The 19,649-nt window shown below is 38.6% G+C and overlaps 1 protein-coding gene across 7 annotated transcripts in view; it reads right to left on the minus strand.

Annotated features, from left to right (window-relative positions):
• The window catches only part of ATE1 (arginyltransferase 1), a 126,910-nt gene that overhangs the window by 102,792 nt on the left and 4,469 nt on the right, over positions 1 to 19,649 (minus strand). For 3 of the 7 annotated variants that reach the window (XM_054581623.1, XM_054581622.1, XM_054581627.1), the window contains 6 exons: positions 18,572 to 18,634; positions 16,213 to 16,316; positions 14,082 to 14,333; positions 10,573 to 10,802; positions 8,369 to 8,497; positions 7,342 to 7,470 (listed from right to left, as the gene is read on the minus strand). In XM_054581623.1, coding sequence (XP_054437598.1) covers positions 7,342 to 7,470; positions 8,369 to 8,497; positions 10,573 to 10,802; positions 14,082 to 14,333; positions 16,213 to 16,316; positions 18,572 to 18,634 — 907 coding nt within the window. The remainder of the gene's footprint in view (positions 1 to 7,341; positions 7,471 to 8,368; positions 8,498 to 10,572; positions 10,803 to 14,081; positions 14,334 to 16,212; positions 16,317 to 18,571; positions 18,635 to 19,649) is intronic. The other 4 variants (XM_054581626.1, XM_054581624.1, XM_054581625.1 and 1 more) reach the window with 3 other exon arrangements.

Genomic DNA, 19,649 nt, shown 5'->3' on the forward strand with positions numbered 1-19,649 from the left:
AAAAAAACAAACAAACTTTTTGGCCATCCTAATACCTCCAAATGATTCCGGAAAAAAAAAAAAAAGAGCTAGACAGATAAAACAGATCTGACAAAATTAACAACTTTGTGGGTGTTTATTGTGTTCTTTCAACTTTTCTGCTCATAAATCAAAAGGTCAAAGTAAAAAGTTGAGGGAAAAGCCATTATCACTAAAAATATTTAAAAGACATAGTTGTTCTAGAATTTTAAAGTATAAAAACAATATATATACCTAGATTAGATATTAATTTTTGTAAATGGAAAAATATAAATAAGCATCAGATATCAGGTGATAACTTATAAGTCATCGTTAATCTTCTAATGTATGAGACTAATACTGCACTTTGGAGAAGAATAATTTAGGGGTAAAGTGTCATGATGTAAAAGTAAAATGATTCGCACACAAAAAAGATAAAGCACTAACCATTGTTGAATGTAGGCAATGGGTATACAAGTGATTACCATACTACTCTTTCCATTTGCCTTTGTGTTTGGAAGTCCATAATAAAATTTGAAAAACAATTTAATCAATGCCTGAGATGTGTGATGAGGCTACTGGGGCTATGACTACAGTCTGTTTTTCAAATAGTTTTAAAAAGCTGAGATAAATTTTAATTATTCTAAGGAACCAATGGCACTTAATAAATATTAGGTAATGTTATTTATGTTTGATAATATCAGTAAAATTTCATCTAAAAAATAGGTCACAAATTATTCCCATTTTATTTATATTCTATTATTTTGAAAATGTAGTATCTACCTGCATGATTGAAAACAGTAATGGAAACAAACATAACGGAGTAATTATGAAGTCCTATACAGTCTCACTATCTTCAATTATGTACCACTTTTCTAAAGATGTTACTAAAAAGGACTGATTTGGTGTTTTGGGTATCAAAGCAATCTATATTTATTTACCTTTTAATCAAATCTCTCAAGAAATAACCTACTTTACAGAGTGTTTAAATGACTGTTTTACGGTTACCAACAGATTCAAAATGGATTTTACGCACTGATATGGTTGCATCAAGACCCAACTTAGTATGCTGCCTGTTATTTGTTTTACAACAAAAGCAAAAAATGTATTTTCTTGAACATAATTTAGTTTTGCTCATTATGTTAACATTAACCACACAGCAGCGAGCTGCCGCATGGAGCGCTGTATCTGGAACAGAGCGTTCTTACGGGCGCTCTTGACAACACTGGAAATGTTGTTGATAAATGATTTTTCAGGACACTAGTAGTTCACGAGGGCAACAAAGTAAACCGTAGGCCAGCTGGCTAACCAGAGAGAAACAGGAAAAGAGACAGCTAAGAGCCCTCTTGTGGTAAGAACAAACCTCAAAAACTGACCTCCAAAGGGGTCAAAATTTAGCCCTGGTGTGTCCCAGTGGACTGAGCACCGGCCTGCGAGCCACAGAGTCACCCGTTCGATTCCCAGTTGGAGCGCACGCCTGGGCTGCAGGCCGTGTCGTAGGCTAGGGGCACACAAGAGGCAACCACACATTGTTGTTTGTATCCCTCTCTTTCTCCCTCCCCTCACTTTTCTCTAAAAAATAAATAAAATATTTGGAAAAAAAAGGGGGTTGAAATTAAATTGGGTGATTTCTAAACCTGAAATTTATGTCCAAGAGCACTACTGAAAACAATAGAGCAATTAGCCAGCAATTAGTGGAGTCCAAAAGCTGGGTATGATATCAACAGAGGCAAACATCTTGACAAAGAGATCAGGGAAAGAGACAGAGAGAGGAAGACTAAAACCACTGTCATCCCAGGACGACTCTGCAACGTCCAAGACTGAACCCTAGGGAGCGGCATCAGAGACTTCTCATATATAAATAGTTATTCTCCTTTCTTCCCTTAGGTGGTTTTAAAAGCGAATGTACAAAACAGTATGTATATAGCTGTACAGCTGGGACTATATCATACAGAAAAGTACTATTTATATATGACCATAACATCATAAAGGAGGCGGACGGTGTGGATAAAAAGGGGTGCTGTAATAAATCATAAATTCCTAACTAGGCAGGTCATGGCAGGGGCTCCAACTCCTGGCCTGTAACTTCACTAGTGAAAGGTTTTTAAGCAAACCCTGTTCACTGTCTCTGTGCATCGAGGTTAGTACACCTTTAAAATGCCCCCTTCCAAACCCTTCCTTCTAAGGCATGACCGCCCTCAAGACAGCACAGAATCTTACCTATCCTGCACTCTGATCTCAGCCTTGCCTTCTCCCATCTTCATATACTCCCTGCTTAACCCCAAGGCATGAAGAAACTGCAAACTATTATTCTCCAAAGCACCTTTAATCTTGCTTCCCAGTAACTGTCATCAGTTTTGGCTCAAATCAACTCTTACAGAACAAAGAGAGTTCACCCCTTTCTCCCAGCAGCACCCCACCCCCACTGGAAACCACCAACCTGTTCTCTGTATAAATGAGCTTGATGCATATTTCTTAGATTTCACATATAAGAGGATCATATGGTACTTCTCTTTCTCCAACTTAATTTCACTTAGCGTAATACCCTTCAGGTCCATCCACACTGTTGCAAATGCCAAGCTTTCACTCTTCTTTATGGGTGAAATAGCTATATATCTATATAAATGTATATATATATCCATATATATATTATCTTCTGCATCTTCTTTTTCCATTCACCCATCAATGAACACTTAGGTTATTTCCACATCTTAGCTATTGAAAATAATGCTGCAATGAACTTGAGGGTGCATATATCTATTCAAGTTAGTGTTTTCGTTTTCTTCAGATAAATACCCAGAACTTGAATTGCTAGATGCTATGGTAGTTCTATTTTTAATTTTTCAGAAACCTCCATACTATTATGCATAAGAGGGTGCCGAATTAAATCTAACTGAAAGTAACCTCACAGAGTGATCTAATCATAAATCACTAACTAGGCAGGTCATGCCCTAGGCCTATAGCTTCACTAGTATAATAAAAGGTTATCTTTGCCTTAAGCAAGCCCTGTCCATTGTTTTTTGCATCTAGGTTAATCTTTCTCAGACATCTCAAAAGAGTACATCATCTTGGTAACTATCCTGTAACCCAATTCCCACCTTGCTTTCTCCCATCTTCATGTAATCTTCAAACTACAAACTGTCATTCTGGGAAGAATTTTTCTTGGTCTGTTAAGATCTTGCTTCTCAGTGTATCCTCTGTAGAGCTCAAATAAACTCTAATGAACTTCTTACAAAAAAATTTCTAGAAGTTGGAACATTCCTACATCAAAAATACTAATACAGTGGTACCTTGATACTCGTCATTAATTTGTTCTGGAACTTGTGCTCAACAATGAAGCATTTTTTCTTGTTCTATCAAGTGCAACAAGTCCTGAGCAAGTGCTGAAACATTTTTTTCTTATCAAAATATGACAAGCACGGGGTTTGACAAGTTCTGAAGCCGACAAATACCAAAGTGTGACTGTATTAGACAAAAGAGATTTTAAAACAAAAAGCCACCCTGGCTGGGTAGCTCAGTTGATTAAATTATCATCCCAATATGCCAATGTTGCGGGTTCAGTCCCCAGTCAGGGCACATACAATAACCAACCAATGAATGCATGAATAAGAGATGGATGCCTCACTCTCTCCTTCTCTCTCCCCCTCTCCTTCCCCTTCCTCTCTCCCTAAAATCAATAAAAAATAAATCAATAAATAAAACCTTACTACAGATAAAGATAACCCACAGAATAAGAAAATATGGTAATCACATATGATAAGGAACTTGGATCTAGAATATATGTAAAGAATTCCTACAACTCAATAATATAATAATATACAAACAATCCATTTAAAAGTGGGCAAAGGATCTGAAGAGACACTTCTCCAAAGAAAACATACAAATGGCCAAAAGCACATGAAAAGATGCTCAGCATCGTTAACCATCAGGGAAATGCAAATCAAAAGCAGAATGAGATCACACCCCCTAGGGTGGCTAAAATTTATATTTAAAAATGGAAAGAAAAAAAAAACCCCAGGTATTGGTAAGCATGTGGGGAAAGCGGAATCTTGAATATTTCTGGTGCAAATGTGAAATCGTATAGCACTTTGAAAATCAGTCTGGCAGTTCTTCAAAAGGTCAACACAGAGTTACCACGTGACCCAGTAATTCCACTCTGAGGTCTACACCCAAGAGAAATGAAAACTTATGTCCACAGCAGAATTTTTCATAAAAGCCAAAAAATGAAAACAACCCAAATGTCCATGAATGCATAAGTGGAGAAACAAAAGGCAATGTGCTCTCTATTCATACAATGAAATACTATTCAACATAAAAACAATGACATACTTACACAAGCTACCACACGGGTGAACCTTGAAAACTTGAATGCTATGTGAAACAAGCCAGGCAACAACAGACCACATACTCCACGATTCTCTTTACATCAAATGTCCAGATTAGGTAAATCCAGGGACAGGAAGTAGAGTAGCAGTGGTTGGGGAAGTGAGGAGTGACTGCTAGTGGGTATGGTGAAAATATTCTACAGTTATTAATGTAGTCATACAACCCTGTGAACAGATCAAATAACCACTGAACCGTCCACTTCAAATGTGTGAATTGTACGGTGTATGAATCATATCTCAATAAAGCTGTAATAAAAAAAAAAACAGCAAAAGTCTTGATTTGCAAAATGTTATTTCATGCTATTTCTTTGAAACTATATACAAGGAGATGACAAATTAACCGATCTGAAAAATAGACTTCAAATGTCTTTGAAAATACCATGTAAATTCAGTTAGATATCAAGTAAATAAAATGCTATGAGTGATCTAGAAGTCAAAATTTTTATCAAACCAAATATACTAACTTATATAAAATCAAAGTAGTCTACTGTCAAAAATTTTTTCATCGGTACAAATTTTTTGTAAGCATCTGACCATATAAAATGGATCATTATGGTAAAATTATTTGGCTATAATAAAGAAATCCATTATATATTTCTATTTAAAAACAAGGTCAAATCACATACCCAAGTTCAGTACTACTGATGGAAGTAAATTAAAATGCAGAGTAACTGCATTTAAAAGGAAATAAAAATCTGAATGGCTCACAATAAAATTTACTAGCACAGCGTTTTAATTAAATAATATGTTCATCTTTCTCAAAAAAATATATACCACTTTTAGAGTATAGATTACTACCCTATAATATGCATCACTTAAATTACACATTAGAGTGGTACTATATGATCAAGTAAAATTGAGAAAATGTAACCTAGCAAAGGGTGTGCGTGCGCATGTGTACGTGTAGACTATGGTATGTACTACAAACCCGCATGGAGAGAAATACATATACACATATATACACACACATAAAAAGCAACGAGAGAAACACCTCTCTCACACACACAGATACCACACATATATTCACTACACAGTATTTTCAAAATCAATCAAAAGAAACAAAACTCATTCCAAGATAGATCAGTTTCTTTTAAAAATGCTATTAAAAGCATGAGAGAAATCTGTTCTAAATTAAAAGATGTTTAAGAGAATATCAACCAAATGTGATGAACAGACCTTACATGGATCCAAACAAATTGACTGTGAAAAGACATTTTTTAAGAAAACTAAAGAAAATGGAACATGTACTGGGTATTAGCTGATATGATTGTTGTTAATTTTGCTGGGTATGGTCATGGTATTGTAGTTATATATTTTTTAAAGTTTTTAATTTTTAATCTAGAGCAGATTTCCCTCGCTTTTTTCAAACAAGGTGTTGGTTTTTATTATTATGTATTTAAAGAAATGAGGTCATTTGTCTCATAGGACTGCCCAGATGTCATTTTAATATATTCCTTTGTCCTTCATATTTTTTGTGAACTGATCATTTTATCTATATGCTTGTAGATTCAGGTTCAATTTCTCAAAAATATTCCACAGGGGGCACCTTAGACTTCTTATACACTGTCCTGTTGCTGAGAACGCTCTTGTCCCTCTTTGGCCTGACGAACACTTCATCTAGTAAGAGTTGGCTCAGAGGACAACTCCTTCAGAAAAGCCTAACCTCCTGTCCCACAAGAAGCTGGCTTTCTGCACTCACTCAATAGCTAACTCTAACAGCACTGAGCCTGCTCACCTGTCTGTGTCCCCAAAGACACTGTGAACATCTTAAGCAATGAGCTACGTCTGCAGGAATGGACTCCATGGAGGCCTGAAGCCCAAGGCGTCATCCTGGAAGAGCGACCTTTACGCAGTAAACGTATCAGATTATATCAGCCTGTTTTGGCCCAACCATTAGAGCCAGTGAGCAGGCAGGCACAAAACCAGAATCCCCAGAGTAGCAGGAAGGCGTAATGTTCAGAAGGGAGTGTAAGACCCCCTGAAAATATCAAAGGGCGCTTCTCGCACCTGGCAGAATCCTTAATCTCTGTAAATGCTCCCAGCCACACCTGCGTGTCGGATGGGAAACTTATGGAAGCCCTTCCCAAGTCGGAATGTGCACATGAATCACCTGGAGATGGGGTTCAAAATGCACACATTGATTCGGGAGGTCTGGGGGGCCTGAGAATCTGCGTTGGGGAGGCTGTCGGTCCGCACACCACACTGGGACCGGCACGCCTCGGGGAGACCAGAGGTCAGCCCTCTCTTAGGAATCATGCATTCACTCCGGCCTTATTAATCATCACTTTTAAGTTAACACTTCTGTCATTTAAAAAAAAATCAAAACTTTAATTCTTTGCATCTCTTCATGTCTTCCTCCCAACACATCACTATCCCTGTGTGACAACTATGCAATCTCTTATTCCTCTAAATATCTCTAGCCTGAAAAAGAAGCCCTTGATAAACACTTGTTAAATGATGCACTACATACACCTGAAACTAATATAAATTATTGAATGTAAACTGGACTTGAAAAATAAAATTTAAATTTAAAAATAATGATGTTCTAGCTAATCTCAACATATTCTTTCTCACTTGCTTCTTAAGATGTCTGTTTACTGGACTGTCTTTCCCATGTGATTATCAATCCCTTGAAGACACAGACTCTTCCCTTTGTCCTGTGCACAAAGGCTGGCACAGAACGAGCACTCAGTGATGTCTGCTCACCGAGTCCGATGACAACAGATAAATATGCTGCGTTCATGTTCCCAGACAGAACACTGAGTAAAAACAAACCCTTTTTTCTGAGGATTTAAAATGTTCACCTGTATGAGTCGTTTTCATAAATATCAGTAATACACAGAGTAGAGAGTAATACACACTCCACTGAACAGATTAAAAAATTGGTATAAGAAAGTTACATTATGCTTTTCACAGGCAACCTCATTAACACAGGAAAAAAACGTTTAATGAAAGGTACCTCAGTCTTTCCACATTCATCAGGCGAGTCCTGGTGTATGGCCATTTGATACTTGACATATAAAGAAAGAGACTGGCTGAAGGACGACTTGAACTCTGGGTCCTCAAAGGAGACAGGTACTAACCTCACCTTCAGAGCAAGGAAAATACAAGCAAATGCTATTGAAACATCTCTACCTGATGGCATGCTTCTGAAGGTGAGGCTAGAGTAAGATCTCCGCAAGTCCACTTCCAAAGCTCAGCACTGGAAGCTTTCATAGAATGAACGAACCCTGGAATGAGCTGGCTGGCACAGAACCTGGAGCACTAACTTCATACTAGTTTGTGTGAAAATTTTAACTCACTGGGGCCAAGACAGTGTATAGCTCTTTTATTTTGGTTTTTTCTCTATCGTAGTTTTCTGCACACCCTCGAGTCAATACCGTTGCTAACGGTGATGGCCACTACTTTTGTCACCACAACAGTGTTTTTAGCTTTTTTATCCTTCCAGATTTTTCCTGGGTAATTGGATTTATAAAATTACAAGTAAATGAGGACTTCTGTTAAAATTTCTATCTTACTTTTCTAGTTCCACTCAGCTGAGAATGGGCAGTACATCAACAGAGCAAGTTAGCTGTTAAGAGCCCTTTCTACACATGACTAAAACAGGGATGATGCACATTAAGCTTGTTGTACAAAGTATGCTACTATAAAAAAATTAAGTTTTTTGCATTCTTCTCATAAATATTTGTACTTAGAGCTCTATTACTTTTAGATAAGTGTATCTAAACATAGTGACTGTAAATAAAGGTAATTGATTTTGTGTGTTACTTTTCCACTTTGAAATTATACATGACTGGCACTTATCATGGCACTAGGTAAAATCTGCACTTTCAGAATGTCCATTAATCCAGTCCTATATCTTTGCAGATATGCTGCAAACTGAATATAAATAAAATGTACCACAAGTAAACCAAGAATTCGTACAGTGATATCAAGTGGAAGGGAAAGTTCCGTTTGCACAGAAAAATTACACTTGGCCTGCTGACCTGGCTTAGAGTTGGTTTATCAGGTGGTTGGTTGTGAATAACCATCTGGTAACGTTTATAGACCTGGTACGACTCCGGCATTGTGGCTTTGAACTGAGAACTTGGTGGAGATGATCTCACCAGCCTCACCTTCAGAAGGAGTTAAAAAACAATGTTCATTAATTCATTTGTTTATTCCATGAATATGTATTAACAGTTACTTCCACCCAATAAGAACCAAATGTTTCAATACAAATATTAAAACATAAACATATACTATTTTAACGTTAAAAATCAACAGTTAGGAAATAAATTTGAAAAGTTATCTTTCCAACTTATAGACTCATTAAGAAGGCAGAGGATCCTATCTAAATTCTAAGACTAGTTAGGGTCTATGACCAAATTCTGTAAACCCGCCTGTATTCTAAAATGATAGAATACATCTGGCACTCAGATATAAATACAAATAAATACTCCTTAATCTTAGCTGCATGTAACTTACCTCAGTAAATCCGTCAGAAAGACTAAAAATGTGAATATACTTTTTTGGACACTCTTTCATGAGTTATTGCTAACACTAAACTAACAATATTTTTTTATAACTCTGAAAGACAAAGTATTTCTATTTCATAGCATAGTTAAGAACGAAGACTCTAGCCCTAGCTGGTGTGGCTCAATGGACTGAATGCTGGCCTGCAAACCAAAGGGCTGCCAGTTCGATTCCAGGTCTAAGACACATGCCTGGATTGCAGGTAAGGTCCCCAGTAGGGGGTCCATGAGAGACAACCACACATGGATGTTTCTCTCCCTCTTTCTCCTCTCTAAAAATAAATAAAATCTTAAAAAAAGAAAGAAAGAAAGAAGACTCTAATATCAGGCTTCCTTTACCCAAATCTTAATGTCACTGTCTTGGTCAAGAATATAAATTAACCTCTCTGTGCCTTAGTTTACTCATACGTAAAATGAGGATGAAATTAAAAACAGTAATTGCAAAGAGTAATGGCTAACATTTAACATTAATTATTTACTAACCAGTTAAAATGTGTTAGCACAACAGGATAGTAAAACAGAAAATCAAAAGCAATACAATAAATTGCTAATTGAAAACTTTTCCTATAAGCCTTGAGAAGTAACTCTTCGGTGAGGAAAGAGTAACCCCCAGTGGACGACAGGTCTGGAGCCACCCAGGGTACCCTCACAATAAAAATGGACGAGCTGCCTGCTGCAGGACTGTGAGGTCAGGTATGCCTGGCGCCCCAAATACATGACTCCTTATGATCAGAAGATAAACGCCTCCGCACAAAATATTTTAAATAGCTTGTTAATGCCATTTACAACTTGGGAAGGAGAAAGTCAATAACAAAGTCAGGCTAGCCAAGGAATTTTAATAGTCAAAGCTATTAAAACTTATGTCTGATAATACATATTGTCCTAAGGCTTCGACTGTATCAAAGTTAACTTTTAATATCAAATCTTTAGTGATAAGTGATATTCTTAGATGATATTAAGCTATAAATTCAAAGGCTGGCCAGTTAATCATGTATAAGAATATGATATCATTATGGCTAATGTTTTAGAAAAAAATTGACAAATGAATACTGAAAAGTATAGACTTAATCTGAATGTAAATCAATTCAATTTGGAAATACTCTGAATAACAGAAATACTCTGAAAGTACTCATATTATCCTAAACTGATATGGGGGAACTTATGAAAAGTTTATGATAGTACAATTTAGTATTGTTAAGTTAATTCCGAACTGCTGGCTTGCATATCTCACTAATGTTATCCACTACTTTGATCAAGATCAGAATTATTCGAAAAGCTAAAGCAGTGATCTGCCTAGTGTGACCTGCTCTCTTTCACTATCTGAACCAAAACTGCCAAAAAATAAAATTTACATAGTATTTTTTTCTTTTCACTTGACTAAATTTCAGTCAAAGGATATGAGAATCCAGAGTACTTTATGCATCACAGCATATAAAACTGGAGCTGTTTTCACCACTTTAGTCAAACTGCATCATTTTTTTAAATCTTAGAAAGAAGTTTCTCTCAAGTGGCAGTTAACTTAGTAAATACGAATGCTACTCTGTCCCAATTAATGTTAATTTCCCATTGTTTAAATAGCCACATATCAATGGATTAATATAACCTCAAATGAAAACACGCAAGGTACTCGACAAAAAAAACAATAAAACCAAAGCATTATATACTCTTCAAAGTACCTCTAATTTATGGGATGCATCCTCTGGTAAAGGTTCAAAAATTAAATCTTCAAGTGATTTGGGCTGGTTGGACTTCGCCTTCGGTGGGAGCAAAGACAGCGGTTCCCGCTGCGCCTGGCCACCCTCACACTCCCCAGTGGGGTTCTGCTGCATGAGTTTCAACCTTTTCCTTTCTTTCCGGATTTCCTTCGCTTTTCGACACGGGGGCTTACTCAGATCTGCCCCTTTGCCTAAAAAGAATTTCAAAGTATTAGACCACTCACATTTGGCTCTGGAAACCTGTTTTCAAAAGTCTCCACGATTCTACAGAGTAAGGCCAAAGAGTTCCAACTGTAGGTTAGCTTTGGGGTACATGGTGCAGGGGTGTCCAAGCCGCGGCCCACAGGCCGCATGCCGCCCAGGATGGCTATGAATGTGGCACAACACAGCATCGCAAATTTACTTAAAAACAGTCAGATTTTTGTGTGATTACATGTTGCAATGTATTCAATGTGTGGCCCAAAACAACTCTTCTTCCAGTGTGGCGCAGAGATGCCAAAAGGCTGGACACCCCTGAGAGGATCCTGGTGTAGGGCTCTAAGCTGACCTTAAAACTCAGCCTTAGAAGCAGGAAATGCCAAAGAAAGTAAATGGGCACAGAATTATTCAGGCAGCTCTGATTGTTGAAAATCTTTCTCAGTAGTTTAAAACCTACTTGCCCATTCTCTGCTTTTGTAAGGAGAAAAGAACATCATCAAACATCTTCTGCTTCAGGACACTGCTGTCTCCAGCCCGCAGTTCTGAAGGCGCTGGTGACACAGACACGTGCTCAGCAACTGGGTGTGAGTGAGTGAGTGGAGATCCCAGAACACTCTGCAGCAGGTTTTTCACTGGAAAACCATCCTTGCACGTCTCTCCCCATTTGAGAGGTCACATCAGCTAGCTCTAATTAATCACAAGTTCTGTTTTAAGCAAACATCTTTAACATATAAAAATTTTAGCCTGCCGGTATGGCTCAGTTGGTTGGAGCACCGTCCCGTGCAGGGTTACAGGTTCGATGCCCTGTCAGGGCACAGGCCTGGGTTGCAGGTTCGGCCCCTGCTGGGACGTGTAAGAGAGGCAACCAATCAATGTTTCTCTCACATCAATGCATTTCTCGCTCGCTCTCTCTGAAATCAATAAATATGTATCTTAAAAATTTTAAATATAAAAATTGTAACTATTATACACCAAAAATTTTAGTGAGTGCCTTTTAATCTAGTAAGGCATCCTCAAGAAAGCTATCCTGAGAAAATCATGATATGCAGGCAAATAACACAAATGAAAACCTAAAAATAATCAAAAATGCCCAATTATAGAATAACTACACAACTTTAAAAATATCTAACAAAAGAATACCATGGCTCCTAAAAATGTTTTAGAAATTTAAGGGTATCTGTCATTATACAGTGTTAAAAGTTATATATAAATATACACATTTAAAATATTTAGAAAACATTTAGAAAGAAATATACCATGTTAAAAGTCATTTTATGTTACTCTGAAAAATGGAAAGTAAAATGCAAGAATTTATCCTGCTTTTGCTACAAGTTCTTATGGGAAACAAATTGTTGCGGGAAAGGTTCTCTTTATAAAAGTATTCCAGCCAATAAATGAAAAATCATTGATAGAATGAGAATATCTAGCCCTGGCTGGTGTGGCTCAGTGGACTGAGTGCCAACCTATGAACCAAAAGGTTGTCGGTTTGATTCCCAGTCAGGGCACATGCCTGGGTTGCAGGCCACATCTCCAGTAGGAGGCACACGAGAGGCAACCACACATTGATGTTTCTGTCCCTCTATTTCTCCCTTTCCTCCCCTCTCTCTAAAAATAGGAAGATAAAATCTTTTTTTTTAATTTAGAATATCTAATGGATCAATGGATTTAAGCATGGCTATTAACACTAACAAAAGAAGAGGCACCCAAACATTCTATCTCCTGAAAGAACATCCGCCACCCATGAAGTAGCTTAACCCATTCTCAAATAAATAAATTGAACCTGAACCCGATTAAGATGTACCCCCTCCAAAAAGCAAAAAACAATTTAATACTGAATCTGATCAAGGGTCCAGTTATATATAAATATACACATTTAAATGAAAAATGAATGATAGAATGAGAATATCTAGCCCTGGCTGGTGTGGCAGGCAGAGAAAATGTTAAACTGGACTGCAGATGTTACTGGGCGAATGCAGAGAGTAGTAGGACCAACAATTCAAAACAAACAACCCAGTTTCTTTAACAAATAACTGCAAATTAAAAAGTGGGAGCCAATGCACACAAATGTTTAAAAATTGGAAATTTAAACTGGCTATTGAATAGCATTAGGGCATTTTATTTAGGTGTAATAGTATTGTGAATATTTTTTAAAGTTCTCATCTTTTAGAGATGCATTTTGAAATATAAGATAATACAATGTCTGGAATTGCTTCACTATGACACTGGAAGGGGGAACTAGAGGCGAGTACAGATGAAACAAGAGTGGCCATCATGAGTTTATGATCATTTCACATGAGGGGAGTGTACATGGAAGTTCATTATAACATTGCCTACGTGCGTCTCTTTGAAATTCTCCAAAATAGGCTTTAGATCTGATACACGGTAATTTCTATAATAAAATATTAAAAATAAAAGAACCCTATTGCTCAAGAGAGCAAAAGTTGAAAGAAATTATCTAAATCATTCATACTATTTTATTGGAGTATTCTTGTTATTAGAATTTAATAACAATTTAAATGCCATGAAAGCCTTACATTAAAAAAACCATTCAATAAAAACGCAGTTTTCTGTGCTTTTATATACGTAACAAAGAAAAACTAAAATAGTACAAAAAATCTCTCCCTTGGATCATCATATATAAATAAATAGAAGAACAAATTCAGGAACTGAAGCATAAACCATCCAAATTATTTTATGCTAATTTAAAAGAATCATGTACACACATGCATGCTCATGCATACACACACAATAAACCCATTTAATGATGAATAAAATTCTTAAGTCTAATTCTTTGATCAGTGAAAATACAGAAAGAAATCTTACCTTATTAAAGGTGAAGTTAAATATCAAAATCTGAATATTTTTTTAAGTAAAATTTATTATGATTAAAAGAATCTCATGATAAAATGAAGAATTTCACATTTTCTGTATTTTGGACATAACACCCAAAATTTACTTTAACACCAAAAACTAAAATGTTTAGCAAATGTTTTTTACATAAATTTGGGTCTCAAACCTCTATGGCCCTAACATAGTAAGAAAAAATGGAGCGTTTTTAAAATGTCTTAGGGGTAATAAGGCTATTCTGTCAGGCTTATTAAACATGGGAGCTTTTAAAAAGATGTGATTTGTCCATTTAAATCCAGGTAATAAGTTGTATAAAACAGATCTAGTTTACAGATGTCATGAGTAATTCATATCTTTAGCTGATGAGAACGCAGAGAAAAGCACTTAACAGGACTTTAACACGCCTGCCAACGAACTCTCACTACCTGGCTTGGGAGCTGTGTGCACTGCAACGGAAGGGGATGGTTCGCCGGAGCCCAACTTCGCCCTTTTATCTTGTGACTGAATTAATTCATTAGATTCTTCTTTCTTTGCGCTTTTTCCTTTCTTCTCTTCCCTCGCTAAGCTCTCTTTGAGGTTTTCACCGAGCCTTTTAAGGTCACACTGTATATCCAATTTATTTATTAACGCCACGTCACCAGCAACAGCATCCTCCGTCAGGGGCTCCATAGGCTCATCTACACATCAAAAGAAATCAAAGTCCATCAGCCAGATACAGTTAAGATACATGAAGGAAAACATGTCCCTTTTATCCAATGTGACAGAAACTACTCTGTGTCCGCCAAATCTCTTCCCGTGTCTTCCAAAGTAGCAGAGCTGCAGTTAGAACTGTGGCACCCAAGCAAGGGGAGGGAATGCCAGGCCCCTCACAAGGGGTGGCCGAGCTCCCACCAATGAAATATAACCGACCTGACATGTCCAATTTTGTTTTAAAAGGAAATCTGTGACCCTGCTTGTTTTGCTTGTTTTAAAGGAAATCTGTGGCCCTGAACTTCCAATCTTTCCCCTCCTCACTGGCCAGATCAGTAAAAACCAGAGCAACCCTGGAAATCACAGGAAGAGAGTCCCAGAATGGCCGACCCGGGACCCACACACTGCTGCTGTGTGAGAAAAGGAACGGACTTCTGTCTATGTTTAGTTACTGCATTTTGGTGTCTCTTTGTTATAGTTATTTGGGACTTTATCCGAATGAGTGCATCACTCCTATTAATTAAGTTGTAGACATAAATAATTCAGAAGACTATACAAGTCAAATAAAGAACCAAACATAAAAGCTACATAAAAGACAGGCAACCATCAATTTATACACGGACAGCATCCTCTAAGCTTATCTGAATATTAATTTTTGAAACACAGAATATGATTCCCAGCCAATGAAAATTTTATACTGACTAACCAACAAAGACTATTTAGTCTTTAAAATTATGTACTGACAATACTAATCAGAGCTGCACCAAAATTCTGATGTTCCCAATGTTCCAGCTGCCCCTGAACGTCTATGTCCCTGAGCCTCCTGGCCCTTCTGTTGCCCCAACATCTGCTCCAAGCTGTTCCGATTCCTGGCCCATTAAGGACAGTGCATGATGGCAAAGAACTTGCCTGTCTTGCGGGCCACAGTCTCTCCAGTGCTTAAAACTGGGACTGGGACATGGCAGGCATTCAAAGCCTGCTAGGGAAGAAATGAACACGCTAAGACTGGCGTGGGAGGCTCCCAGGATCAGGCATTTCCTACGGCCAAAGTGAGCAAGAGCTCAAAAAATGAGTGGCATTCTCAATTCTTACATATGTTTTAGTAATGAAACTGAAGATGCAAAATATCCGTAACCATAGTTAATTAAATGTTACTAAAAGTCTTTTAGGAAATTCACTCATAATTCAAAATCAGACTTCAAAAATCAGACAAGAAAGAAACGGGATTTCAGGCAATGTAATTTACTTAAGTCAGTCTTACTTAAACATTAAAAATCTGAGCTTTACTCAACAGTGAAAGTGACTGTGTGGTCTCACGTAAGTTGCACATAAGCACCTGTTTCCAGAGATAATACCACTTTCTATTTACTTCATAAGGGTGCTATTGGGATCAAGTAAGAGTTGTCAAAGCATGATGAAAACTAAAATTTCAATAAACTCCAGGATATTGCATCTTCAAAATGATCCTAAATCTTCTTCCCAAGACTCGCCCTGGCACACATTCCCCAGACCCTTGACTCAGGGCCAGGGGTCACAGGAACAGCAGTCCTAATCATCATCGTCACCGTAGTAACAGCAGTACCTGATTGTCGTAAGGACTCCTTTTCCCCTACCTAACTTATGAAATGGCTGAAAGTGAGAAACTTGAAAAGATACACCATTTTAAAGCCCTGGCCAGTATCGCAGTCAGTTAGAGAGCATTGTCCAGGGTCAGGGCACATACAAGAACCAATCAATGGATGCATAAATGAGTGGAACAAATCAATGGGGGGTGTGTGTGTGTGTCTCTCTCTCTGTAAAATCAATAAATAAAAATTTTGAATAAATAAATAAATGAATAGTTTTTAGACTCCCGTCTCATCTTACCCTCACAATTTCCTTTGGAAATCTCCCCTTTAGCCAGAAACTTCAACATTTTTTTCAAAACCTTCTTGTGAGACTTTGATGGCTGAAACTGTAAAGGTTGGCACCTAGAAAAGCAAAATAAATATAAGAAAAGTGAACCCAAACTTTAAAACAATAAAACCAGTTATGGATAGTATCTAGTACAATGAGGCAAAGCTTATGCCCAAAATTTCTAGATAAAGACAAGGTTTAATGCAGCCTCTAACTCACCTCAAATCTCCCTAAAACTAGTTAAGGAATAGAAAAAAAAGACAAGACATAAACCACTAGGAAGAAGAGGATGGGAGAAATGTTAGCAGCTGGAAAGCAGATGTAGGCATGGTGACCGACTTAGCAGACCAAAGAACCCCGAATTCTAAACAGTGAAAAAAGCCAAAAAGGTACCCAATTTTCCCTGCATTACTCCTAAAAAGTCTTAGGGACTAGCAATAATATACAAGAAGGTGGGTCTAAAACCAGGAAGACCCCCTGAAAGTCTGTTTTGAAAGCAATTAAGACATCTGATGCCCTCCCCTACTCTGCACAGGTGACTTCTTACCCAGCCCAGCAAAAAACTGTGAAGTTATAGGAGCGTAAAACACAGAGCCGCTTGCATGAGGGGCACAGCACAGATGAAAGCTATGTTGCTGCACTGGAAACAGAAGTTTAAAGCAAAGTCTACGCACTGGATGCGGAGATCGCAAACCCACTTCCCACTCAGCCCCAGAACACCAGCGAGCGCACACAGGAATCAGCCAGTGAGCGCGTGGATGAGCAGGACAGCACATGATGCTTCTCTCTCTCTCTCTCTCAAATCAATTTAAAAAAAATTAAAAACAATTTACCAGAAACCATGCTTTGCATGTGACAAGCACCCAATAAACTGTAGATGTTTTGTATTTTTCCTTAACCCATTGAAATTGGCCTTTTCTGGTTAGCGATTCTCAGGGTTCAGGCCAATCAACCTCAGACCTACTTGAACAGAATCCTAGCCATAATCCAGTAATAAAAACTGCTATCTGAAGGAAAATGACTTCCGCCTTTGAAGATGTCACTGTTCCATAACCACTCCAGTTGAAAGAGGGCAGCACAGCTACTCTGTCATGTTATTCTGTGCGTAATAAATGAGATGCTGTCAGCAAGCCAGACAGACCTGGTCTTTCTCTTTACTGTCCCAGGTCTATGATCAGTTAGATGAGCGAAAGGATTCTTAACCAAGAATCAGTGGGACTTCCTGGGGGTCTGTGATCATTCTGAATGTGCCCCCTCCCTTGTTTGGTTTTGTTGCAGGGAGGGCCTATAACTTTCATCAAATTCTCAAAACAGTGTACAAAAAATTAAACACAACAAAGTCAGAAAATGATGGATACAACTGTTTGCTTTTTTATTTGAAGCATACCTTGTACATACACATTAAAATAGGAGACAACTGCTTCACAATGTTAATGTGCTTTTCCTGTTTTATTCTAGGAGAAGGAGAAGGGGAGAGCAGGACAACGAAGGAGAAGAGGAGGAGGTCCTTTATAATCGAAGAGGAGGGGAAAACCTTTCCATGTTAGGGTGAGTAAAGGGGGCAGAGGGTAAACCCAAAAGATTGTGAAAAATTAATCAAACGCTTTGTAGGAAAATGAGAGTTTTTAGTTAAAGTTTTCCGATGAAGAAAAGTGGACTGCAAATGCACGTGGTGAATCACACTTCAACCGTACCCCTGAATCCTACAGCATTGCCTGAATTTAGGCTCTCTGTCAAGGAATACACCAGGGCCGGGAAAGCCCTCAGCTAAAACCTACAAAAACTTGGCATCTCAAAATACTTTCAGTATTTACCAATATTTTCCAACTATTTCATGGTATCACTGACCAGACTACCAAATAAAGAAGGTATTTTTTTCATATATTTATATATGAACCAATTAAACCTTAATAAAAGCTACTGATCAGCATGTGAATATATCATCAGTATGTATAAAAGCCCTAACTCATTTGCTTTTCCTTATAAAAAATGCCTACCTAGAATGAAAATTAACATTTAAAACAAATAAGATTCTACTAAAAAATTATACACAACCTTCATATTATACAGCCCCCTTCTAGCAATCAAAATTCTTACCACATGCCCTGACTGGTGTGGCTCAGTTGGTTGGGCATCGACCCACAAAGCCAAAGGTAGGCGGTTTGATTCTCAGTCAGGGCACATGCCTGGCCTATGGGTGTGGTCCCCAGTCCCGCACTTACGAAGTAACCAATGGATGTTTCTCTCTCACATCAATGTTTCTCTCCATCTCTTTCTCCCCCTCCTCCCCTCTCTAAAAACAAATAAAATCTTTTAAAAAAATTCTTACCTTATCGTGTACTGAGGACAACACGTTTTATCCATCACAGGCTTGTACACGTATTTCCCGCTTCTAAAATTACAGAATAGTTTTGTTAATTTCTTACACATTTCTCATATATACCAAAGTAAATTAGTACAGAAGCACAAACTCAGCTAGGGTAAAAATCTAATCAATAGTGTAAGAACTGCACTTAGGTTTAGCCCCTCTTAAGCGAAGCAGTCTTGCCCCGTGGGTCTACCATGGACCAGAGGCCAGCTCGTCCTTCGCTAGCCCTTCGCCTGCGTGCTCCAAGGCTAATCACCCAGCCCCCTTCTCGTTCGCGTCGGCCATCTTCTCCATGCCTGACCGACCACCCCAACCCTAAACGCCACGGGCCGAGAAACCACCCGGCGTGCTGTGGGGCTGCTGGACACCGCTGCCTATGGCACCCACGCCTGGGGGTTCCACACGTGACTGCACAAAGGACCCCCAGCCCCGACCTGCTCCCTTCATGCTTTCTAGATCTCAGTCAGTGGCAGAATCATGACATCGTGAGCTGAATTCTGTCCCCCACAATTCACGTGGAAACCCTAGCGTCCAGCACCTCAGAATTTGAAGGTGAGGGCTTTAGAGGGGTGGCTGGGTGAAAAGGAAGCCGCTAAGGCGAGCCCTAATCCAATCTTGCATGCGTCCTTTAAGAGAAGAAAACTGGAAACACAAGGAGACGTGAGGCAGCGGGGACGTGCGCACCAAGGGAAAGGACCATGTGAGGACATGCCGAGAAGGCAGCCGTGCGCAGACCAAGGAGAGAGGCCCCAGAGGAAACCCCAGCTCCGGACGCCTCGACTGTAGACCCCCAGCCTCCAGGGTGGAGAGAGAACAAAGTTTTGTTGTCTAAGCTGCCCCGCCTGTGGTGCCCTGTTACAGCAGCCCGGACAAGCACGAGGTCAGTTACCGAGCCAGGGACCCAGGGGCCACCTCAGGCTCTTACCTCCAATGCAGCTCGACGTCCTATCGGCAAGCTTCCTACTTCTACGTTCCATCTTAACTCTGTCCCCTCCTCTCCATCGCCTCTGCTACTGATGATCATTTCAGTCTCCACCAT

The sequence above is a fragment of the Pteronotus mesoamericanus genome, unplaced genomic scaffold, assembly GCF_021234165.1.
Source record: "Pteronotus mesoamericanus isolate MK-2021 breed Mesoamerican mustached bat unplaced genomic scaffold, CSHL_Meso_final contig_657, whole genome shotgun sequence".
Lineage (NCBI taxonomy): Eukaryota > Metazoa > Chordata > Mammalia > Chiroptera > Mormoopidae > Pteronotus > Pteronotus mesoamericanus.